General features: G+C 37.8%; 1 protein-coding gene across 1 annotated transcript in view; it reads right to left on the reverse strand.

Moving 5' to 3' along the window:
- dnmt3ba (DNA (cytosine-5-)-methyltransferase 3 beta, duplicate a) overlaps positions 1 to 21286 on the reverse strand; it is a 23455-nt gene extending 2169 nt beyond the window's left edge. The window contains 24 exon segments of the mRNA XM_008414401.2: positions 232 to 317; positions 403 to 551; positions 653 to 743; positions 817 to 962; positions 1726 to 1810; positions 2886 to 3069; positions 3870 to 3982; positions 4369 to 4448; positions 4524 to 4568; positions 4653 to 4772; positions 6969 to 7098; positions 8449 to 8556; positions 8634 to 8783; positions 8886 to 8939; positions 9981 to 10130; positions 10360 to 10391; positions 10544 to 10597; positions 11412 to 11538; positions 12171 to 13876; positions 14638 to 14803; positions 15234 to 15379; positions 16640 to 16774; positions 20350 to 20412; positions 20546 to 21286. Of these exon segments, the coding sequence (XP_008412623.2) occupies positions 232 to 317; positions 403 to 551; positions 653 to 743; positions 817 to 962; positions 1726 to 1810; positions 2886 to 3069; positions 3870 to 3982; positions 4369 to 4448; positions 4524 to 4568; positions 4653 to 4772; positions 6969 to 7098; positions 8449 to 8556; positions 8634 to 8783; positions 8886 to 8939; positions 9981 to 10130; positions 10360 to 10391; positions 10544 to 10597; positions 11412 to 11538; positions 12171 to 13876; positions 14638 to 14803; positions 15234 to 15379; positions 16640 to 16763 (4046 nt within the window). The 5' untranslated portion in view covers positions 16764 to 16774; positions 20350 to 20412; positions 20546 to 21286.
- Between the last annotated feature and the right edge of the window lie 62 nt (positions 21287 to 21348).

Genomic DNA, 21348 nt, shown 5'->3' on the forward strand with positions numbered 1-21348 from the left:
AAGCGCAGCTGAAAAGCTGCTTTTGAAGGAACTCTTGCGAGGTGATTGGCTGGAGTGGCTGCGCTCCGGCGCTTGACTGAAGCGTGAGCGTGGTAATGGAAGAGGCCGACGAGTTGACTGGAGTCTTCCCAGCTTGAATTTACGCTTTAAGCTTCCATTTTAATAGCTTACGTTTAATAGTTTCAGCTTTAACACATAGTGAGGAAGGAACGTGATTGGATTAGAACCTACCTGCTCATCCCAGGTATGTTTCCCCAGAAGTATCGTGCTCTGTGAGCAGGGCTGACTTTCACTGCATCAACAAGCACTGGGTTGCACTGGAAACAGAGCAGAATTCCCATATTAAGGATCAACTTTTACCACAGCTGTTTTACTTCCATCATGCTGTTTAAAGGTCTTCACCTCCAGGAACCTGCAGATGTCGGTTTTGTCGTGAGCGCTCATCAAAACCACGTTCTCAAAGAGCCAGAAGAATGGACGGCTGTCTTCCTCCTTTGGCTTCAACAGGGTCAGAATGCGGTAGAACTCGAAAAACAGTCTCCCGGTGCCCTCTGCAGGAAGAAAAGGGAGCGGAAAGGAGGCAATACATAAAAATAATCAAATCTCAATAAACATAAACCCCTTAAATTAAAAAAATATTTTTTAGACATACCAAAGAGTCCTTTTCTCAGTGGGTTGACCATGGACAGGTCGTTGCATGGACTGCCTCCGATCAGGAGGTCAAAAGGACCCCATTCAGCCAGCTGAAGCATACATAGAATAACTTAAAATCAGTGTTTAGTGTAGCCTAACTTCAGYTTTAAGTGAGGGTCTCACATGTTTCCTTGTAATGGTGCGGACGTCGTTCACATATTCAATCTTCCCCTCGTGTTTAATCATCCCCACAACAATCGAGTCATCACAGATCTCAGAAGCGATGTATCTTTCGATCTTGAACCCCAAGTCTTTGAGCACCTGATATCCTGTYGCAATGTCAAAGCATTCATTATTAGCTTTAATGAATAATTTTTCTGTGTTTCCTGAACAGGTTAGGATAAGTCTGTGGACTTTAAAAAACATGTTTATTACATTTCTTAGCAAAAACATTCTTAGATGAGCTATTTTAGGGCCTCTTGTCACTTTAAATCCAAATACGCTTCTTCTGGCCACGCCCCCAACTCAGCGTTTACATGCACTTGAAAATGGCTGCAAACAGTTGAGCAATTATGCAGCCATCTTTAAAACACAAACGTATTTTCTGAATTTTTAAGTCAACAAGAAAACACTTGTCTTTTCCACCAGCTATTATTCAGCGCAGACAGTGGTAAAACCAACTGACCAGACCTGCTTGGAACTCTGCCTGGGTTGCTAGGTAACGAGGTTGGGCATGACTGAGGTTGCTAGGTAACGGGGCTGGGCATGGCTGGGGTTGCTAGGTAACGGCAGAGTGCATGGAATTTGATTAAATATTCGGAAGGTTTTTGAAAAGGCTAAATTTCCAGGCACTAGAAAACATTAACTTRTTGCCAAAAACAGCTGGGTGTTTTTTTAAGTGCTTGGGGTGTTTTTAGAAGCACTTAAGACAGAAATAGAAGAATAAAAAGGTGTAGTTTCCCGTTATAATCATAAATCTGACCCTTTAAGCAATAAAAAAGACACTTTTGTGTAGCTCAAGCTCAATTATTGTGACACTAACACAGAAATTACTTTGTGTTTTCATATATAAAACATCTGTAATGAACCTACCTGTTGCAATCCCATCAAAAAGTGAGAGCACTTTGAGTGGCTTTCGTTGATCAGCAGGGATAGATGGATAAATCCTGTGAGGCTCCTGTKGTTATTAAACCAAAAGAAAACAAAAGTTTTACAGAGATAAAACTCCATTTCTTCCAACATTTATCCACAATACATTAGATCCAGTGGAGAGCTTTTAGGAAAACAAAAAAAACTTTATTATCAAAGTGACATTATATTGTAATTTCTACAATGTAGTGACAATTAAATACAAATTGCAAAAATATTCACTGCCTTCACTGCAAAAACACAACATTTTACCAATTTTTTTTGGTCTAGTTTCTGATGCAAATATCTTAGTACACATGWAATAAGACAAAACTAACTTACAAGTAACTAATTAATTAATATTAATTTAAAAAACACTAGTTCCACTSTCAGATTATTTCAGTTATTACTATAAATTAAATAATTATTTATTGTCACTGATCAGCTCATAAAGTGGTAAAACCACCTGACCAGTTCTGCTTGGAATTCTGCCTGGGTTGCTAGGTAACAGTTGAGCAATTATACTGTTACCTAGCAACCCAGGTAATGGTAGGAAACATTAAACAACAAAACACCAAAAGAAGTACATTCCTTCATTAAGTCTAAAATAATTCCTCAAAAGAAAAACAACTTGAACATAAAGAAATGAGATGTAGATGTTCAAGAGCTTTCCAGAAATATAAAATATTTGCACTTATAATTAGCCTCTTATGTTTTATAATTTAATGTCATCTCTTTATTTTATGCTGAGATCACTATGTCTTGCACAATTCTGCTTTAACTAAAGAACTTTTGTTTATCAGTCAATGTTGTCTTTATAGACAATGTTAAAAAATATTAAACCTGTAAAACTGCATTTAAAATACAATGGGTTCACTCTGGTTTTATACTGGTAGAGTAGAGAAAACAAAGATAAGCAGACCAGTGAAACCAGTTAGTCTGGAGTCCTGGGAGGGTTCAATGCTCACAGCTGACTACACCCATGCAAATATACTGGTTAGCATTTTATCTGCCACCATTCAAGAGACAATATTTTACAATTTCAGCACAAAGACAAACWGTATGAATGTAAGATTAGAAGTTTTTACCAAAAGATGCACCATGATGTTTAACATGGCACTTACAAACTCCATGGCGCTGTTATTAGTGAATAGATCCTGAACTTTGACGCTCCAGTCTGGTCTCAGTTTGAGGTTCCCGTYGCACTGCGACGGCTCGCACATGAAGCAGCTCCAGGGGTCGATGTCTTTCAGTTTGTTGAAGGTTCCTTCAGCTACCAGGATGTCCAGGCAGTCCTTACAGAAACATCTGGTCGWATAAACAAACATGGGAGGTAAACCGACTTGTAAGAGAAGGGAGAAATGCCCTGAGGTGGATGAGACATCTTAGAGAAAACAAAACAGAAAAAATTACACTTCAGAAATCGTAATTAATCAGAACCACCAGAAGATGGGAGTTTTATTTAGATGAAAAATTAAACTGAAATAAAGACATAMTGTCGCTTCCAGTGCATCTTTGCCTGTGACCTGACAGTGTGACACACATTCATGGCCTCAATATGTTCCCATAAATGACTTTTAGCTCTTGACTTTTAATATTATTATGTATACAGACAAAACACACTTTCTTTCCACAGCTTTTTACAAAGCTCTGGTGATAAGTTCCCAATGTGATTATCAAAGCAGGAAGAAGTTTTCCAGGAATAACTTTGAATCTTAWTGAAATAATTGTCAACTAATTTAGTAATCAATTAATCGCTAACTTGTGTATTCAAACTCAAAAAAGGTCAAATTCCTTGAAAGAAAAACCTACTTAGGCGAATAAATAAGCCAGAAATTAATATAAGTTATATATATTTTGCATTTAAGATMAAAAAAATCCTTCTTTCTCTGTAAAACTGTTCTAACCAAACATATCAAAAAGTAGTTTTAGCTCCACCTGGTTCAAATTCTGCTAAAAAAAATMTCTTATTAAGCACCATTTAATATTTACATTTATTGACTGAAACTCTATTCACCAATAATCTTATTTTGTTCCATTTATTTGCTTTCTGTGTTTGTTTCATGATATAAATTTACTAAAAACAGAGTGAAGAGCTTTGTGTTTACCTGCAGCAGCTGGCGTTYCCACACAGAATGACCTCCAGGCCCGCGCAGCAAACCGTGCAGTACGACTGGTAGCCATCTTCATCGTAACGATAMAGCGTCTCTGTGAAGTTCTCCTGCAAAAAGAGACATTTCGAGGTTTCCCCCAGAAAACTTGCTAAGCCCGGTGGTTGAGTGCTACAGCAGTCATTCATCCAGCAGCCTGTCGTGTTTTTGAATTAAAAAATGTTTAACGCCGACAGGAAATTTTTTAAATATCACTTGATAATTATGTGATGTTGAAAGATTGGAAGATTAATACCTGAACACCAACTATAAAGTCTTAGAAAATGCAAACATTTTAAAAAGACTTAAATAAATAAGTAATGCATAGCCTGGCAGGGGGACAAGCAAAGCCTGGTGGCCCGCCAGGCTTATAAWACACTGAGGGAAACCCTGGATCTGCTGATGAACAACATCCAGACTCCCGGCCCGGACGCATAAAGGCGGGTTGTCAGATTACCTTGCATCTMAGACAAAGACCGCCTTCAAACAGGGGATGCTTGACATCGATCTCAGATGATGCACAAGACAAGCAGAAATCTGAAATAAAACAGGGAGTTATTAAAAAAATAGAGTTTATGTCTGAGACTTTAGATCCACAAATTGCAAACTTACCTTCAATTGTTTTGCCTTTTTCTTTCACCTTTTCTTTCAGTGACTCTGTAAAGAAAATTATGAAAAGAAACCACATGTAAGAAAACAAAATTAATGTTAAATAACTAWAATGCTTCCTACATGCCAAACCTCTATTGTARGGGGCATTGGGRACTGCTGTCCTGTTTTTATAGATATATTTTCGTTTTGGTGGAGGTTGGTAGTCGGAGAAAGGAGAGTCGGTAGGATCTTGATTTGGAGAGGATTCTTCTAAATGAGAGGAAGAAAAAGAAACATTCAGGAAAAGCAGGAATGTTTTGAGACACAGATGAAGACTCTGATATTTGACACAGAGTTCTGGAGTCAATCATTTCACAGCAATGAAGCTAACCCAAAGTTGGCTTTGGTGTACAGAATTAGCACCTCTGTAAGACAAACCGTCCTGTTGTGTAGTTGCATTTATTTTCCAATACATCGCTAACTAGTTTAGCTAACAGTAGTTTTTCTAACCCTAAAGCACCAACCCTAAACATTAGCTCTGATAACACTAAAGCGCTACATCAACACAATATTTAGCAGAAGCTAATGCTAAATCGTTGATGCCCTCCGTGTCCTGACCTCCATTCCTGTTGTTATCTTTTTTATTGTTTATGGTAAAAGTCACATTCACACCTCCAAAAACCTGCAACAAAATCTCATTTTCATATTTTATTATCTATCTTAAAATTAAGCTTAAATGCTAAAGCTTTAACATTATTTTTCTTGAAAGACTAAAACCTCCCAGCACTAATTTGAGTTTGATATTATAATGTACATGTTCTATAAATGCCCTTAGATACTGCATTTATGTTTGTCTCGTTCTCTACTGTCTGTTTTATTTTGATTTTGTTTRTTTCTTCTTTTAAGTTAAAAACAGAACTGCTGTGTAAACAGTCTTCACCCACTTCAAAATAAAAAGCATGAATAAAAACATAACTCTACTTGAAGAAATCTTAATCAGTCAATAANAAAGCAGGAATGTTTTGAGACACAGATGAAGACTCTGATATTTGACACAGAGTTCTGGAGTCAATCATTTCACAGCAATGAAGCTAACCCAAAGTCGGCTTTGGCGTACAGAATTAGCACCTCTGTAAGACAAACCGTCCTGTTGTATAGTTGCATTTATTTTCCAATACATCGCTAACTAGTTTAGCTAACAGTAGTTTTTCTAACCCTAAAGCACCAACCCTAAACATTAGTTCTGCTAACACTAAAGCGCTACATCAACACAATATTTAGCAGAAGCTAATGCTAAATCGTTGATGCCCTCCGTGTCCTGAACTCTTATATGTTATCTTTTTTATTGTTTATGGTAAAAGTCACATTCACACCTCCAAAAACCTGCAACAAAATCAAATTTTCATATTTTATTATCTATCTTAAAATTAAGCTTAAATGCTAAAGCTTTAACATTATTTTTCTTGAAAGACTAAAACCTCCCAGCACTAATTTGAGTTTGATATTATAATGTACATGTTCTATAAATGCCCTTAGATACTGCATTTATGTTTGTCTCGTTCTCTACTGTCTGTTTTATTTTGATTTTGTTTRTTTCTTCTTTTAAGTTAAAAACAGAACTGCTGTGTAAACAGTCTTCACCCACTTCAAAATAAAAAGCATGAATAAAAACATAACTCTACTTGAAGAAATCTTAATCAGTCAATAAYCAGAACTTCAACAGAGATATCTGGAAAAATTAGTTTTGGGGAATCCAACTGCGCTAAACGTTTTCAAGTTAGCAAAAGCGGTAAGTGAAGCAGTAAGTGAAGCGGTTAGCTCTGCRGTTAGCACATTGGCAGAAATATGACCAAATGTTTTCTCTTTGCTTAACCATCACCTCAACTGAGAACATCCCYAAAAAAACCAAACCTGAAACAAAAAGAAAACTGGTAACCTGGAATGAAGAAAAACATGCCAAAAACAGAGTGAAAAACAGAGTGAAAAACATGCCAAAAACAACATGCAATGCTTTTATACAATAACATTGTCAATCACAAATTTATATTTTTTTCACTGTTTTCTTTCCTTTCCATCACTTATGTAAGTACCAATCAAAAATCAAGACTAGAAAATATAAATAATTCTGGTGATCCTAACTGAAACAATAGAAATTTGGCCTGGTTTGACTTCAGAAAGTGAGAAAAAAAAGTTAAGAGTGTCTTCTTTTGGTGTAAGTAAAACTTCTGGTTTGAACTGTACTTTATTTGCAGGCAGTGTGTGAACGCATTGGACCTGGAAGATTACAGCTCACCAGAAACTGCATCCAGGCAGCCTTTGTAACTGCAATRTTGTATATTTATGATGTAATTACGACMAGTCTGAAGTCTACAATTTGTTATGTGGTTATWTTATGCTGAAAAAACTCAAGAGATTGAAATGTAGAGATTTAAGGTAGAAGRAAAAACATATTGCCCTCTATTTTACCAAGAGGCGCAAATCCCCTGGCTCCTGTAGGCAGAAATCCTTCAGAAGCCCAATCCACCATCATCTTCAGCTCTCGCTCTTTATTGCCTTCTGCCTTTGAAAAAGACTTTCCACACCGTTCAGCTGCCAGCTAGAAAACAAAAATAATATGAAAGTCAGAAATAAACATATAATGTTCACAGGAACAGATTTGTTTACAGATCCTTACAAAATCCTTCCAACTTTGTCACTCTAAATCTGTTGATTATTGCTAAATTCAACATGAATCATAACTTAAATGTAACTCTTGTTTAATAATCCTTGAAAAGTAGAGATAAAAAAAGCCCAGTAATAATACTTTGCTTTATAATAAGAGTAAATATAAGAAAAACTGCATTTCCTGTTTCAAAATAAGAGCTCACAATACAGAATTATTTATATTTTTAAGCTTTTTGATAGATTTTTTTTTTCCAATTTCAAGCTAAAAACAACTGATTAAGACATAATTACACCATTATGCCTTACAAAAGCATATTCAGCTCTGRTAAAAATGAAGAGCCCACTGCGCTGAACCCCACTGAAAACCTCCTGGTTATTYCACCAAATCTTGATCTCTGAACTCTTCCAGAGTTTAAACATYAGTATTATTGTTTCTAAATGAATATCAACTTGTTTTCTTTGCTTTATTTGAGGTCTGAAAGCACTGCATCTTTTAAATTATTTTGAMCATTTCTCATTTCTGCAAATAAATACTAAATTTTTGTTTGGAATTTCACAGACATACTGTCAGAAGTTYATAGAATAAAAGAACCACATATAAAAAGTTAAATCAGAGAAACTCATCTTTAGTGGTGTCTTGATTTTTTTCCAGAGCTGTATATTTCTTGTAATGTAAAATGTAATGCTTATTGTTTATTTCACAGTTGGTGACTGTGTTTTTCTTGAACTGCCTTGTTGCTGAATGAAATGTGCTATAAAAATAAACTTGACTTTCCTGACAAAACAAAACTAAGCAGACCATATTTATGAAGATGAAAGCAAATCAAAGATGGCRGAAACAMATTTTGCTGCAGGTCATTTGGTTTATATCTCCACCAGCTTTAAATATCCAGAGACTCAACTAATTTTTCTACTCTTCTTGAGAAAACAGCTCAAGCTCAGTCGGATTTTATGGAAAGCAATTGCCAAAARCAATTATTGCCATAGATTTTTATGGCTATTCACTGATCTACACCACTGTAAATYTGGTTGTGTGTTTAGGTTCATGGTCCTGCTGGAAGGTTAACGTTTGGTTCAATCTCAAGTCCTTTCCTTAAACTTTAAAACTACGCACAATTTTGTGTGAGCTTTTTTTGTGCCATGGTAAAGTTTTATGTTGTGAGTAAATAATGYAAAGGGAAGGAATGCAGATAAGAGCTAACAGACACAATAAACACTCAGGACAGTGGAAACATTCCCTCACCATGCTGGCTGCGGGTAGCAACATGTTTGTTCTGATTACCTCACAGATTTGGTAGATGGCGTCCTTATAGACTGGCAGACTGGCAAAGGAGTTTTTGCAGAAGCACAAAGTGAAGAAACTAAATGGCTTCAGCCTTTCTGTGCTGACCTGCAATAGAAACCCGACACTCACTCACAAATAAATATTAAAAATTAAAACCGGTTGACCAGAGCAACAGATTTTACCTCTGAAAACATCCCATCGCCGAACCACTCCACCCTGCGCATGCCTGGAGGAGCGTGCTTGGATTTCCACGGCCCCACCAGTCCAGGCCACATGGACATCCCAGTTAGTTTCCCCCACACCAGTTCCCCCACAGAGAATCCTTTCCCATCCTGCAGAAAAACAGAAGTAAGGAAAAACAAGACAGAGACATTTCATAAGACCTGTAAGGTCTGTAAGTCAGACCAACCATACTGTCAGAAATGGATCATTACCTGGTATTGACCTTTGGATGGAGTGCTTTTACTGAACGGTGAGATTCCTTCCAGCTTAAAGAAATATCAGAGGTCAAATTATTACAACTAACTTGAAAAAAAGTGTAATTTTTCTATGGTAGAAATAAGTCAGGAGTGTTGAACTCAGTTTCATTTTGAGCCACATCAAATATCTGAATGGTCTTAAAGGGCCGGTTGTGCCAGAATGTATTGATAAAACCCACTGAACTGTTAAAATATCTATGAATAGCTATTGGTTTCTGAATTCAATAAGTGTTGCTTGAAAGTTAAATAATTTTRAACATATTTTCTCACTGATCAGTTCATCCAGGATTTTGGTTGTTTTCGTGTTTGGGGATTTTTTGCAATCAAAATCACAGATTTTGTGGYGCTAATTTAGGAATATCTGTAAGAAATTTTAACGCCATTTGCGCCAATGTATGATGTTTTTATTAATCGCCATATTTGTCTATTTGGATTATAACTTGACATCAAGTAAAGCTAAGGCAGCAGTCAATCAAACCAATGTTTTTGGTAAATTTTGAGAAAAAATATGGAGTAAAAATCAGAAAAAATGTAGAGATTTGTTGATTTTGTGTGAATTTTGGCCTCCAGGCTCTGAGTTTCTCCAGTTTTGTTCACAAAAAGCATTTACATTTTTATATTGAATGTCTGCAATGATTACTCAGACSCTCCAGGATGTTGTGATGTTTTTTGTGAATGTTGCAACCTAAAATCACAGATTTTGCAGTAATTTTTTTCAAAAAGTTGCGATTTTTAAGCCTTAACATAATCTTGGAAAAAAGTTGAAATTGTTGAACATMACCKTCCCAAGACGGACTTTAACATAATTAATACTACAGACGCAACAATCCAATATTTTCTGTATCGGTGCCRATATTGAAAAAAACTGAGTGACAATATGGCCGATCCATAAGGGCAGATCTATTCCGTCTAATTCTATGCTTTGTGCTCTGAGCTTTAATATTTATTTCACATTTTATTTAAAATTCCAAATTACACCGACTGAACAAATTAAGATTATAACAGTTCCTGGAATAAATAGCTCTGCATGTTACAAACAGGTATACCTACCTCTTCGTCTATGGAGTCTGCACCACTTTTGCGGCCTTTAAGTAGGCCAATGGGTTTGGACCAGGTACCAACACCAGCCTGAAAGACTTTTCGGGCCTGAGGTTTCTGGCGTAAGCTGCTCTCCCAGCCGTGACCTCCCCTCCAGACTCCCTGAGACAAAACACACTCTCATTTCTTATCCAAATGCCAAACAAAACAGGGATGTCTTGATGTAGGACAACCAAACACTGATCAAGAAAGTCAGGCAAGAGGTTTAAAAACTGGATCACTGAGGGGAGATTCAGATGTTTCTCAGGTCCAACAGCAGAGTTCAGATTTGCATTTGTGATCTATCATCTAATCYAATTCAGAAAGGATGCAAATAATGAACATATATTACCTCATGAGAGCCGTTCATGAAGCCATCACAATCTAAAGAAACACAAGGTGCTTTATTACTGATGGCATCAGACACTATCAGTGCTTACTGTTTAAAGTTTGAAGACTAGCAAGATTTTTTAAATTTTATCAATAAAAATGTATTTATACAGCTATTCACAGCTAATAAAAGAATTTATTTTTACCGTTTATCTTGATAAGGCGGACTTCACAAGGCTTCAAATCGAAGCCATTCAAAGCTGGAAAAGCAAATCAAGAGTTAAAATATGACAGAATGTGATTCTAAAACATAAATCATAAGGTAATGACAGAAATGTGATGCGATTCTAGGGATGCGAAGAATCAACTTACAATTAATTGTTGATTAATGGTGTATGAGACTAAAATGATCTGCAATCAATTAACTAATAACGTTGCTTAGATGTCATTAGTCTCTAAGCGGACATTGTGCTTAGTTTTGTAGTAAAGATAATTTTATTTAAACAGCACATTTTCAGCAACAAGGCAATTCAAAGTGCTCTCAATCTAGTGTACTGCCTGCTAAAAGTGTGGCCACCTTCCAGCAGAAGGCGCTGCTGGTCATCCTTAAGAGACACCAACTAATACAGAAACAAAACTGGCGGGGCCATACCAGAACGGGAAAAAGAAACAATCCCAACAGAGTTTTGTTCGGGTTGCAAAATGCACTTTATGTGTTTTTGTTTTGAAATCATTCTTAAATTTAGCAACCTCAGAGGTTCCTGTCTTATTATACTTTAGAAATATGTCTAAGTTTAATGTGGGAAAACCACATTTTTATCCAGTCAGTATTTAATACAGCTGACACAAAATAATGTTAAGATTTTAAAAAATGTTTAAAGTCAGTATATTATGAACGTTTTTTCTTAAAAGACAGTCGACCATCTTGACACAAGAGAAAATTCACGTTTTTCAGAAAATGACCACTTATCAATGAATCATTAGTCAATCGATAAGATCAATCAACTTTAGATTAACTCATTAATCGATAACTTGCATCCCTAGTTATCTGCTTTGTGGAGGATTGCTTTGTACCGGCGGCGTAAAGGTGGAGGTCTGTTTTGCTGCCATTAGTGAGAACACGGTCAGGAATGACCTCACATTCGCTTTCAGTGACGGTATCACTCTCAGAAAACGGTGCAGCATCATTGTTGTCTAAAGCCTGAAGGAAAGAAGACAATATCAGTTATTTAGTTGAGGCTGCAGTTTTTAATATATTTGTTAAAACTGTCACCATGTCGAGACAGTTCACTTTCGTCACTTTCCAATTTTTCAAATTTTTTGCCAAAAGTGATCTTTTACAACAGAAGTTTTAGGCAAAAAAAAAAAAAATCACTTTTAGCCCAAAAAATTATCCTAAGGTTATTATCAAACCAAAAACAACCAATCAGAGCCAAGAGGCAGGTCTGAGCGCTGTCAATCAATCTAACGTACTCCCTGCTAAATGTGACAATGGTAGAGAAACAAGTTAACATTACAGGAAAACAATTTATCCGCTGTCATCAGTGGCTATGCTAACTAGACTTAGCATTCATGTACTAGCTGTAGCGTAGTAGAGAGCAAGGGGGTGAGATGAGCGATACACTGAGGGTGATTGACAGCACTAGGACCCTCCCCCTGGCTCTAACTGGTGGTTTCTAGTTACCACTGATTATCTGCCTCATATAATAGTTTTATGACATGATGGAAGTTTAAACCAATATGTGAAAAATATATATATATTTTTTATAAAAGTTACAAACTGCAGCTTTAAATGTAAAAGTTACAATATTTTAAGGAAGTTTGTTAGAATACCTGGGATAAAACATGTTCAGCATCCAGTGGAGGACATGGGAATGACAGCAGGGTCAGAACCAGCTTCCTGAACACTGAGGTGGGCTTTGTGCCTTCAAGTACCCTCGCCCAGTGATTCTCCAGTGTGTCTCCATTCTCTCCCTGGTCACTCCTCTCCTCCTCCGCCTGCTGATACTCGCTGAACTCCTGTTTGAGTTGCCTGACCTCCTCAGGGGAGCTGCACATTCCCAGCTTCCTCCCAAGATCCTCCACAGCTACATCGGTAACCTTCAGGCTGTTGTCCGGGTTTAGCAGCTGAGCAACGTTTCTTAGCACAGTGTCGCTTAAAGGCAACTCCTCTGCGATGCAACATGTTGCTGCAACATAAAACAGCAGCAGCTCTTCTTGCAGCTGTGGCAACACCTCCGCAGCCTCCTCTGTTTTTAGGAAATCTTCCACGCCTTTCCCGCCCAGATTGAGGTTTGGGCCTGAGAGGTGGTGCTTCTTGTTTCTCAGGATTTGAGCATCGTGTTTGTTGAGGTAGCGAGCAGCGGCCTTGGGCTGAAGGAAGCGAGACGCGTACGTGCTAAGCAACATGCTGGCTTCTTCCAGGATGAGTGGCATCTTAGCCCAGGACGACTCCTGAATTTGCTTTTGAAATTTTTCCAGAGGCTTTAATGCGTGATCCAGCGACATAAACATCGCCTTGACTTTGGGATCCTTCAGCTGGGAACACAATGACTTGGCTTTTTCATCATCCTCAGGGCAGGAGCTGAAGTAAAGAATCAAATCGCCCCATATTTCTGTCAATTTGGTGACCAGCTGGTGAAATCTAAGGCAGCTGATGCTGAGGTAAAATGGCTTGCTGTTTTTAGTGATATCTGATCCAAAGAGAGCCTTGAGGTTGTCGTTTTTCGTAGAGCAAGAGGAGTAGTGTGCATACAAGTCGACCAGCAGCTCCAGGATTTGACCGGGGAGCTCCGGAACCCCAGCGTGATACGCAGCATCAGCAATGGCGTACAGGCCTCCTAAGGCTATTATGTTCGGGTTCAGCTCCCTGAGATGTGAGCAGATTTGCTCCGAAGCTTCGCCGTCACCGGGGTAACAAACAGCGAGGTTATCAGTGGAAAGCTGGAGTCTTTTCAAGGCCTGCACCACCGCCGCTGCAGTTTGGTCTCCGGCTCCGTCCGCCGACTCAACGGCGTCCAGAAGACGGATGCGGTAACCAGAGGATTCAGAGTCGAAAAAGCCCAACAGAACGACGGCGACAGTGTTGTCGTTTCCAGCTGCCAGTGCGTCGTAAACATAAACACAGTAAGGAGTGCGGTTGCTAACAGCGACGAGGTCTTTGGGGTACTTCGACCCCAGTCTGCAGCGTGCAAAATGTCTGGAGACCTGCTCGCCTTTAGCAGACCCGGTGTAGCAGCGGTTGAAAATGAAGCGGATAGCCGCGTCGCTGCAGGGGAATCGCTTGGCGGCTTCGGTTTTGTTTTGACAGATTTGGAAATCCTTCGCCTTTTKTTGGTGTTTGTTTGTTTCCATGTGCCGCTGCAGCTCAACGGCACCCTTCCTGTAWGAAGCCAGGTCRGTGTGGCAGATGGAGCAGTAGGTGTGCTGCTCCCCCAGGGAGCTGGGATCGGCCCAATCGTATTCCTCCTTCCACTTTTCAATATACGGAAAAGTTTTAGTTGTCCTCGCAGTGCCGTTTGTTTCAACGTCAGAGTTCCCTGAAAAGACAGAAAAAATTGGTTATACTGAAGAGGATGAGGGCAACTGAAAAAAATGTATTCTGACTTTGTTTTCTTCAAATTTTGGCTTTTTCCTCAGAATTCTGACTTTGTGCTCAGAATTCAGAATTTAATCTCAGAATTCTGACTTTTTCTCAGAATTCTGAATTTAATTTCAGAAATCAGACTTTAATTTCGGATTTTGACCATTTTCATAGAATTCTCACTTTGTTTCAGAATTCTAATTCTAATCACAGAATTCTGACTTTCATCTCAGAATTTAGATTGTTTCTCAGAATTTTGACTATTTTCATAGAATTATCACCTTGTTTCAGAATTCTAATTCTAATCGCTGAATTTTGACTTTATTCTAAGAATTCTGACTTTAGTCTCAGAATTTTTACCATTTTCTCAGAATTTTAACTTTTTTTTTCTCAGAATTTTTTTAATGGTTTATTCAAATCTACCAAATGAATTTGAGAAAAGTTTTCAGAGTGGATCAAATCCAAGTTTACAAATCATATAACAGAGATGAAAGTGTGATTTTTTTTCCCCCCCAATAACATAATGAACATACAGCTAAGAATATGTATTGTTTATTTGGATGTTGACATAGATTGACACAGAATTAGAATTCTGAGTTTAAATTATGAGAAAAAATCAGGAACATTTTTTGGTTGCCCTAATCGTCTCCTGTAAATTAAAGCCAACTAAACCCTTTTTCTTTTATTACATGGAGGAAAAAAGTGAAAAATGGGTACCTGAAGATGGTGAAACTGGAGTTATCTCCACGCTGTTACAAATTGTTTCTTTCACAGGAGTAGATTCTTTATTTTTTGTATTTTCTGTGTAAAAAAGTTTTAACCACTTCATGAACTCATAGCAGGTTTTGAAATCTCCCTCTACGAGCCCATCAACTGGGATGGTCTGTAACAAAACAAAAAGACAGGAGAGAATTTAAAGACATTTTACAGAATCTCCTACAATCATTTATGCCCCTCAAACTTTTCACACTTTTTTATATTTAAACCACCAGCATCACTTCATTTAGTATTGTACATTTTCCAGATTTTTATTTGTGAATAAAAATTATTTATTTTTCTTTTCCATTTTTAATTGTGTTACTTTGTTTCTATAACATAAAATCTCAATAAAATATAACAAGGTTCCTGGTTGTAATGAAAAGAAAAAGGGAAAATGTAACTTTTTCAAAGAATTGTTTGTTGTGAATACACTTTTACATAAATGAGCAACTAAATTAGACCTCCATATTAAAAATGTCAGCATATTCCTTGAGAGCAGCAGTACTTTTTCCTCATGAAAAGAGAATTTTGTTAATGCAAACACAGATTTGTACCTTTTTAACACCCTTCTGGTTGAAGGCGTCCTGAAGAAGACTGAAATTGTGCCTAAAGTCTTCTTTACTTTGTGCATCAAACTTCACCTTAGCCATGTCAATGGAGCCAGGAAAAGTGCAGTCCATCATCTGACACTGGCATGCACCTGTTGAACCACACAGACAAATTTACAAGCCATGACAAGAAGGCAAGAAGGGATTTGCAAGAATGAAATGCAAATCATGGTGGAAAAGGAGCGTGTTAGTATTGTGTAAACCAGTTTTCTAAAATTGGTTCAAAACAAAAGCCTTTTGGTTCTTGTATTGCTTTAAGACAGGCAGCAGCAGCAGAGCCACGGTTTGTACTAGTATTTATCTTTTTTGTTCAACTTCAGTCTTTGATATTCACTTTGCAATCACAAACTAAGATAATTCACATTAAAATGACCCCTCATGAGATGCAAACTCAAAATAAACCAATTATTTGGTTGTAGACCTCAGTATCCAAATATGTCTGGAGACTGAAGGTTTCAATCTATTAAACCAACTTTTAAACAAACTCATGAATTGGCCTGAGGGTTTGTTATGTGAAATAACTTCCCTATGTAGTTTAGAGAAACAATGTTGCACAAAATTTCTGTTATGAAGTGTGTAGTATGAACATCCTCAGTGCTTAAATACRTTACAGGGTGTTCAAAATGTTTTATTTTATAATTCTATTTTACATCACTAAAGCTCTGAGTTATTTTACTATACATTCGATCAGGTTTCCTCTTTGTTTTGATATTACCTGTTGATTTATTTGAATGGTAAAAATCTTTCAGTTAATTGTCTGTGAACAAGCTGCTATTCTGCTTTATAAACTCAGTGCATTGCTTTAAATATTGCAATAACAATTGTTTAATCTGTGCAAGTCTCTCTTCACATAACACAAACAGGAAGCTGCAAGATCCAATACAGTTTCTCTCCTATTGTGAACATTTTCATTATGGGTGAAAAAAACCCCAATAGATTTTTAGGTGAAACATAAAAATCAATTTTTTTGTTTTACCTAACAAAACAATACGTAAAACAATTGTGTGTGAATTGTGTGTTGAGAAAATACTACACATAGCCACAAAAAAAGTGTTTTGCAAATAAAAACAAGCCACGACTGTTAAAATTTGAAGAACATTGCTTGCTAGGAGCAACAACAACTAACAGGTATTGGGAGCTGAAAGTGAGGGACTCTAATCTGATAAGGTAAGTCAGACAATTCATTGAATTATCTCCTCAGAACCAAGTTCTTGCTAATGATGCACATTTAACGCGTGCAGAGCGCCAGAGCTCAAGGACTGGTGTTAGCCACGCCTTCACTGTGTGATAAAAGTAGGCTAAATGAATATGATGAGCATGAAATAACCAGTTCATCGGCTGTAATCAATCACCTGTTCCCATCTCTTGCACATTTTTGAAGTCTGTCTTGAGCAGCCTGTTGATCCACGACACCACATAGAAACGGCTCGACTTATCACGGGTGGAGATGGGGGTCACAACTGGAGAACCTGCCATGTTGTGTGTCTCTATAAAAAAAAGAAGAAATAAACATGTATAAATTTAATTAATCTGAAGGTAGCATTTACGAAAGGTAGTCACTAGAGATGTGCCGATCAGGTTTTTTCCTGCCGATACCGATACCGATCACCCATGAGGGCTGATCGCCGATACCGATCACCGATACCGATCACATAATTATTATTATGGTTTTTTTTTTATCATAAACACTACCGGTTACATTATGTGGAAAAAGGAACCATGAATTCACCTTAATTTAGATAAAAACTTTTTATTCCAATTAGAAAACTAAACAAAACAGGCATTCTGCAAATTGTATTGCTATCTGTAATACTATCTTTAACAGACTGATAACATATGAAGGCTCTGAAGAGGCTAAATAATGCAAAGAGCCAAATAAAACCTCTCAACATTGCCAAAAAAATTCAAGTATAAAACTTAGCATTCAAATGCAAATACAGGTTCCATTACAATAAACAATCCTGAGTTACTGAATGAAAACTTCCTGATAGCATGGCGGCTAGCTGATTACTGCTAGTTCTGAGTGGCTGTTTCTGACTGAGCGGAGTAATTATGCAGAGCAGGGAGGAGATCGATTATTTTTTCAGAGATTATCCGTCTCATGTTAGGACAGTGAAAGTTTTAATACGTATGTAAAATGTATTTTTTTAGGTTAGATGCTGCAGCTTTAAGCAGAGGTTCGGTGTGAGAGTCACTACCAGGTGGAGCAGAAGCGGCGCTCCGTCTGTGAAATATTACTACCTGTAGCGCGTAGCAGCGGTTCAACAGCGAGAGCAGAACCAGCGTCTTACATCGCAGCTCGAAGACTTAAATAATTTTGGGGGTTATTTGTTTAGCTTTCTGACCGTCATGCTAATCCGGGTGAGTGTTTGTAGCTGTGTGCTTCTTTACCTGCTATCTGATCCTCCATATGTCTTTTTTACTGCAGTGAGCCTCGAAGTAGGCAAACTCCGTCAAGTATGGCATTGTTTTTATGTCGTATTAGTTTCGTTGTGTTGATGCATTTTGACGTGCTTCAATTTTCCGCCGCAACACGCAAACTTCCCCAGTCATTCAGTGCGTTATAGTTACACATCGCTTAGAATTTGTTGCTGCGCGTTTACGCAGTGTGAAGGAAAGAGGAGACCAGCTGCACAGGCAGGCTGAGAAATGAGMTGCAGGTGATCGGTATCGGCAACAAGAGCCAATGATTGCTGATCACTGATCATGCACTTTTTCACGAAAATCGGCCCGATTATGATCGGTGACCGATTGATCGGCACACCTCTAGTAGTCACAGATCTGCAATAATTGGCTTAATTAAGGGTTTGGATCTTAAGGTTGTGATGTTACACGAGTTAACACACTGAATTTATTATGCCTTAGTATGTTGAAAAACAACAAACCATTTAGAAATAGTGCAGTTTTATTAGTGGTGCCATTGTTTTTTTTTGATGCCTGCGTTTATGTTATTACCGTATTTTCTGCACTATAAGGTGCACCTAAAAACCTTCAATTTCCTCAAAAGCCGACAGTGCGCCTTATAATCCGGTGCGGGGGAAGAGAGACAGAGACTGCAGCGGCAGCATGTCGGTTGGTCTGTGTTACCCAGAAAGCAGTTGGGCACAATATCGCAACACCAACACCGTGAGTGAAACAACGACTGTCGCAGCCAACTATATGAGGTACTCAGGGACTTCTTTACAATGTGGATGTGTAATAATAGAGTACGGAACAAATTGGCAACCCAAACTGAAGCGTCTATTCTATGTGCCTTATAATGCGGAAAATACGGTAAGTATCAAGTGTCCAAGACTTTGTTCTAACTAATAATAGGCTTATCCCTTTGAGTTTCTGACAGAACCGTTTAGTAGGGCATGACAACGATATGTGAAATATTAATATCACAAAGAAAATATCAAGTGAAATAAAGGTGGGTGAATTCCAACTTTTATTAACATGAATTTAACACAAATAACATTGCTCAACTCGCTAAAGTTCGCAGTTTGRTGGAAGTACAGATGAGAAAGAAGAAAGTAGGAATATATCCCAACTGAGAATCATCGCAATATGTACTAGGGATTTTAAAACATATCAGTATCAGTGCAATAAGTAAAACTTTGCCGACAAACAATGTTTATTTCTATTTTGTTGCTGTTTATGTTTGTGTTTCAGGAGAACAGTGTGTTAGTCATGTGACGGTGAGGTCGCTCAAGATTATGGAGAGTTTAACTGGAGAAGCAATGACAGCAGTGAGACTAAAAGAGTAGGGAGTACATTTAATACCGTTAACTGCAATATTAATATTGAATATTGGTACCAGCCCAAATTTTTGCATTGGTGCATCACTAATATTTACCAATATCATCACCATCACAAGACTTTCTGATAGTCCTACGTTTTTAATGAAACAGAATTYTACTACRTGAAACAATAAAACAGGAAATTCAGGCAGCTGTTACAGACCTGTTACTACCTTATTTGGTTGCTTCRACACCACTTGTCGCTTTGGTTCTTCCAGAAAACAGACCAATTTAGCAGAAAAGTGTTTTAGGATTTTGTAGAAGAGGCTTTGCACAAAAAAGAKTTTTAACACCAAAACTTCATGTAAACAGACGTCCCTGTTTTTTGCAAATAGACAAAAATAATGCTAATATCAGTATTGCCTTCTTTTGGACTGGCTTGAATTTTCTGTTTTTAGCTACCTTGCTTTCATTTACTGTCAGAAAAGACTTGATCTACAATATTTTTAGTTAAGATAAACATAAAAATAAAAAACAAGCGTAACTAAGTAAAGAGAAAAAGCGTCACTTTTGGCATTTTTATCACACATGGTTGCTACAAGTAGTCACACGCAGGCTTGGCTGGTGTTCGCTCTGCTCTCTCCGTGACTGATGTCTGAGGAGGGGGTTGGTGGGTGGAACAAGGCCTAATCTCCTTTTGTCAGAATGACTGCAGGACAAAAGCTGAGATTTCTTCAGTCAAATCAAATGTTACCATCTGGTATTGCGGTTTAGTCGTATCTAGATCTTCCAGTTTGTACACGGAAGGAAACCACAATATGTTTTATCGGAATCCTGCGGGACACGAGTCATGATGCTGCGGGATATGCCTCCTCTCAGCCCCCTCTACCATCTCCTCAATGCATAGAAAGCATGCATGAAGTCTCGCGTTATCTTTCTTGCCGCGAACTTCTTCACGACACACAACTTTTACTACCACGAAAACACGAGTTATGGGGGTCCCGTTCAATTAAAGATCCTACAATTTTGACAACAACACACAAAGAAAACAATTATGAGCGCAATAGTGACAACCACGCCAATATATATTGAATGTTGTCTCTTCTGGTTCAGTTTCCACCTTTGTAATAGCGACACATTTCGCAGTGGAGCACTTAACAATTCGTGTTTCCGTGTAAAGAAAGCGATGTTTATCTTTTCATAAATTATTGCGTCGTAGACAGGGACACATTTTACAACCAGGCAGCTTTTTTATTGACGTGCACGCTGATACGGAACGCAAACGCGACTTTTCCCACTAACTTGCTTTTGTAAACTAAATAGGACTGACTTGTAGTTACCCCTAAGAATTCAAACCTTTCGCGGCTTTCACTGCTGGTTACGCCGGTCTTTGTTGGTGTTGCCTGCAGACAACCACAAAAAGCCACAACAAAGAAATGCATTCATTGGAGGGTAAAAAAAAAGTATTCTACACGAAAATTAAACAAAAACGGCTTGCTTTGATATTATACTGTGGTTATATGATGGCAGACTTACCACAGCCGCTTCCCTGTAGGTACAAGACGGTCCTCCTCCCTTTACTCCGTCATAAAGAGGATTCAGTACACTGCCTGCTGACGTCCACACAACCCCGGGATGGTCTTTTGGATGATCCAATAGAATGTTAGTTTAAAAAAAAAAAAAAAAAAGGTTGTCTCCGCAGCCCACACCCTTATAATTGCTCTGTAATAGTCTTCACACAAATGCCGAATAAGGGAAAACACTCCAATGGACAATAAAGTTAACTCGTCCGTTTAATTCTTAGCATAATAATGTTTTTTTAAAGCTACTTCTGTCGAAAATAATGTTTTACCTATATATTATATCATTAAACTTTTGAATKTCGAAAACTAAAAAACAAAATCGGTTTGGTGTATTGGCATACTAAGTAAATTCATTTCAACCTTACACAATAATATCCATAACCCGATATGCGTCGCCGTGAGGCTAATTTGTGGTTACGGAAGAGTTAGCATGTTACACTCACAAATGAGATAAACTCGGCCGCTCTGTTGTTTGCTTTTCGGGTCTGTTTGGTTTAGACGTTATTCGTAATAAATGTGTTTTACGGAAAAAGCGTATCCAAAAGAAGCCCTGCACAGAACAAACACTACCGAAAGCAAACATTGCAAACCTAAATGCTGCCATTGATTATTTCCATACGTCCAAAACAAAATCTGATAACTCTGCCCTTGTGTGCCATTTACATCGTACGCAATTCCAACCATTGCGTACGATGAGCATGACAGGAGAATACATAGTGTATCTAAATTATTTATCCCAGGGGAGATAAACCGCTC

The sequence above is a fragment of the Poecilia reticulata genome, linkage group LG7 (genome assembly GCF_000633615.1).
Source record: "Poecilia reticulata strain Guanapo linkage group LG7, Guppy_female_1.0+MT, whole genome shotgun sequence".
Lineage (NCBI taxonomy): Eukaryota > Metazoa > Chordata > Actinopteri > Cyprinodontiformes > Poeciliidae > Poecilia > Poecilia reticulata.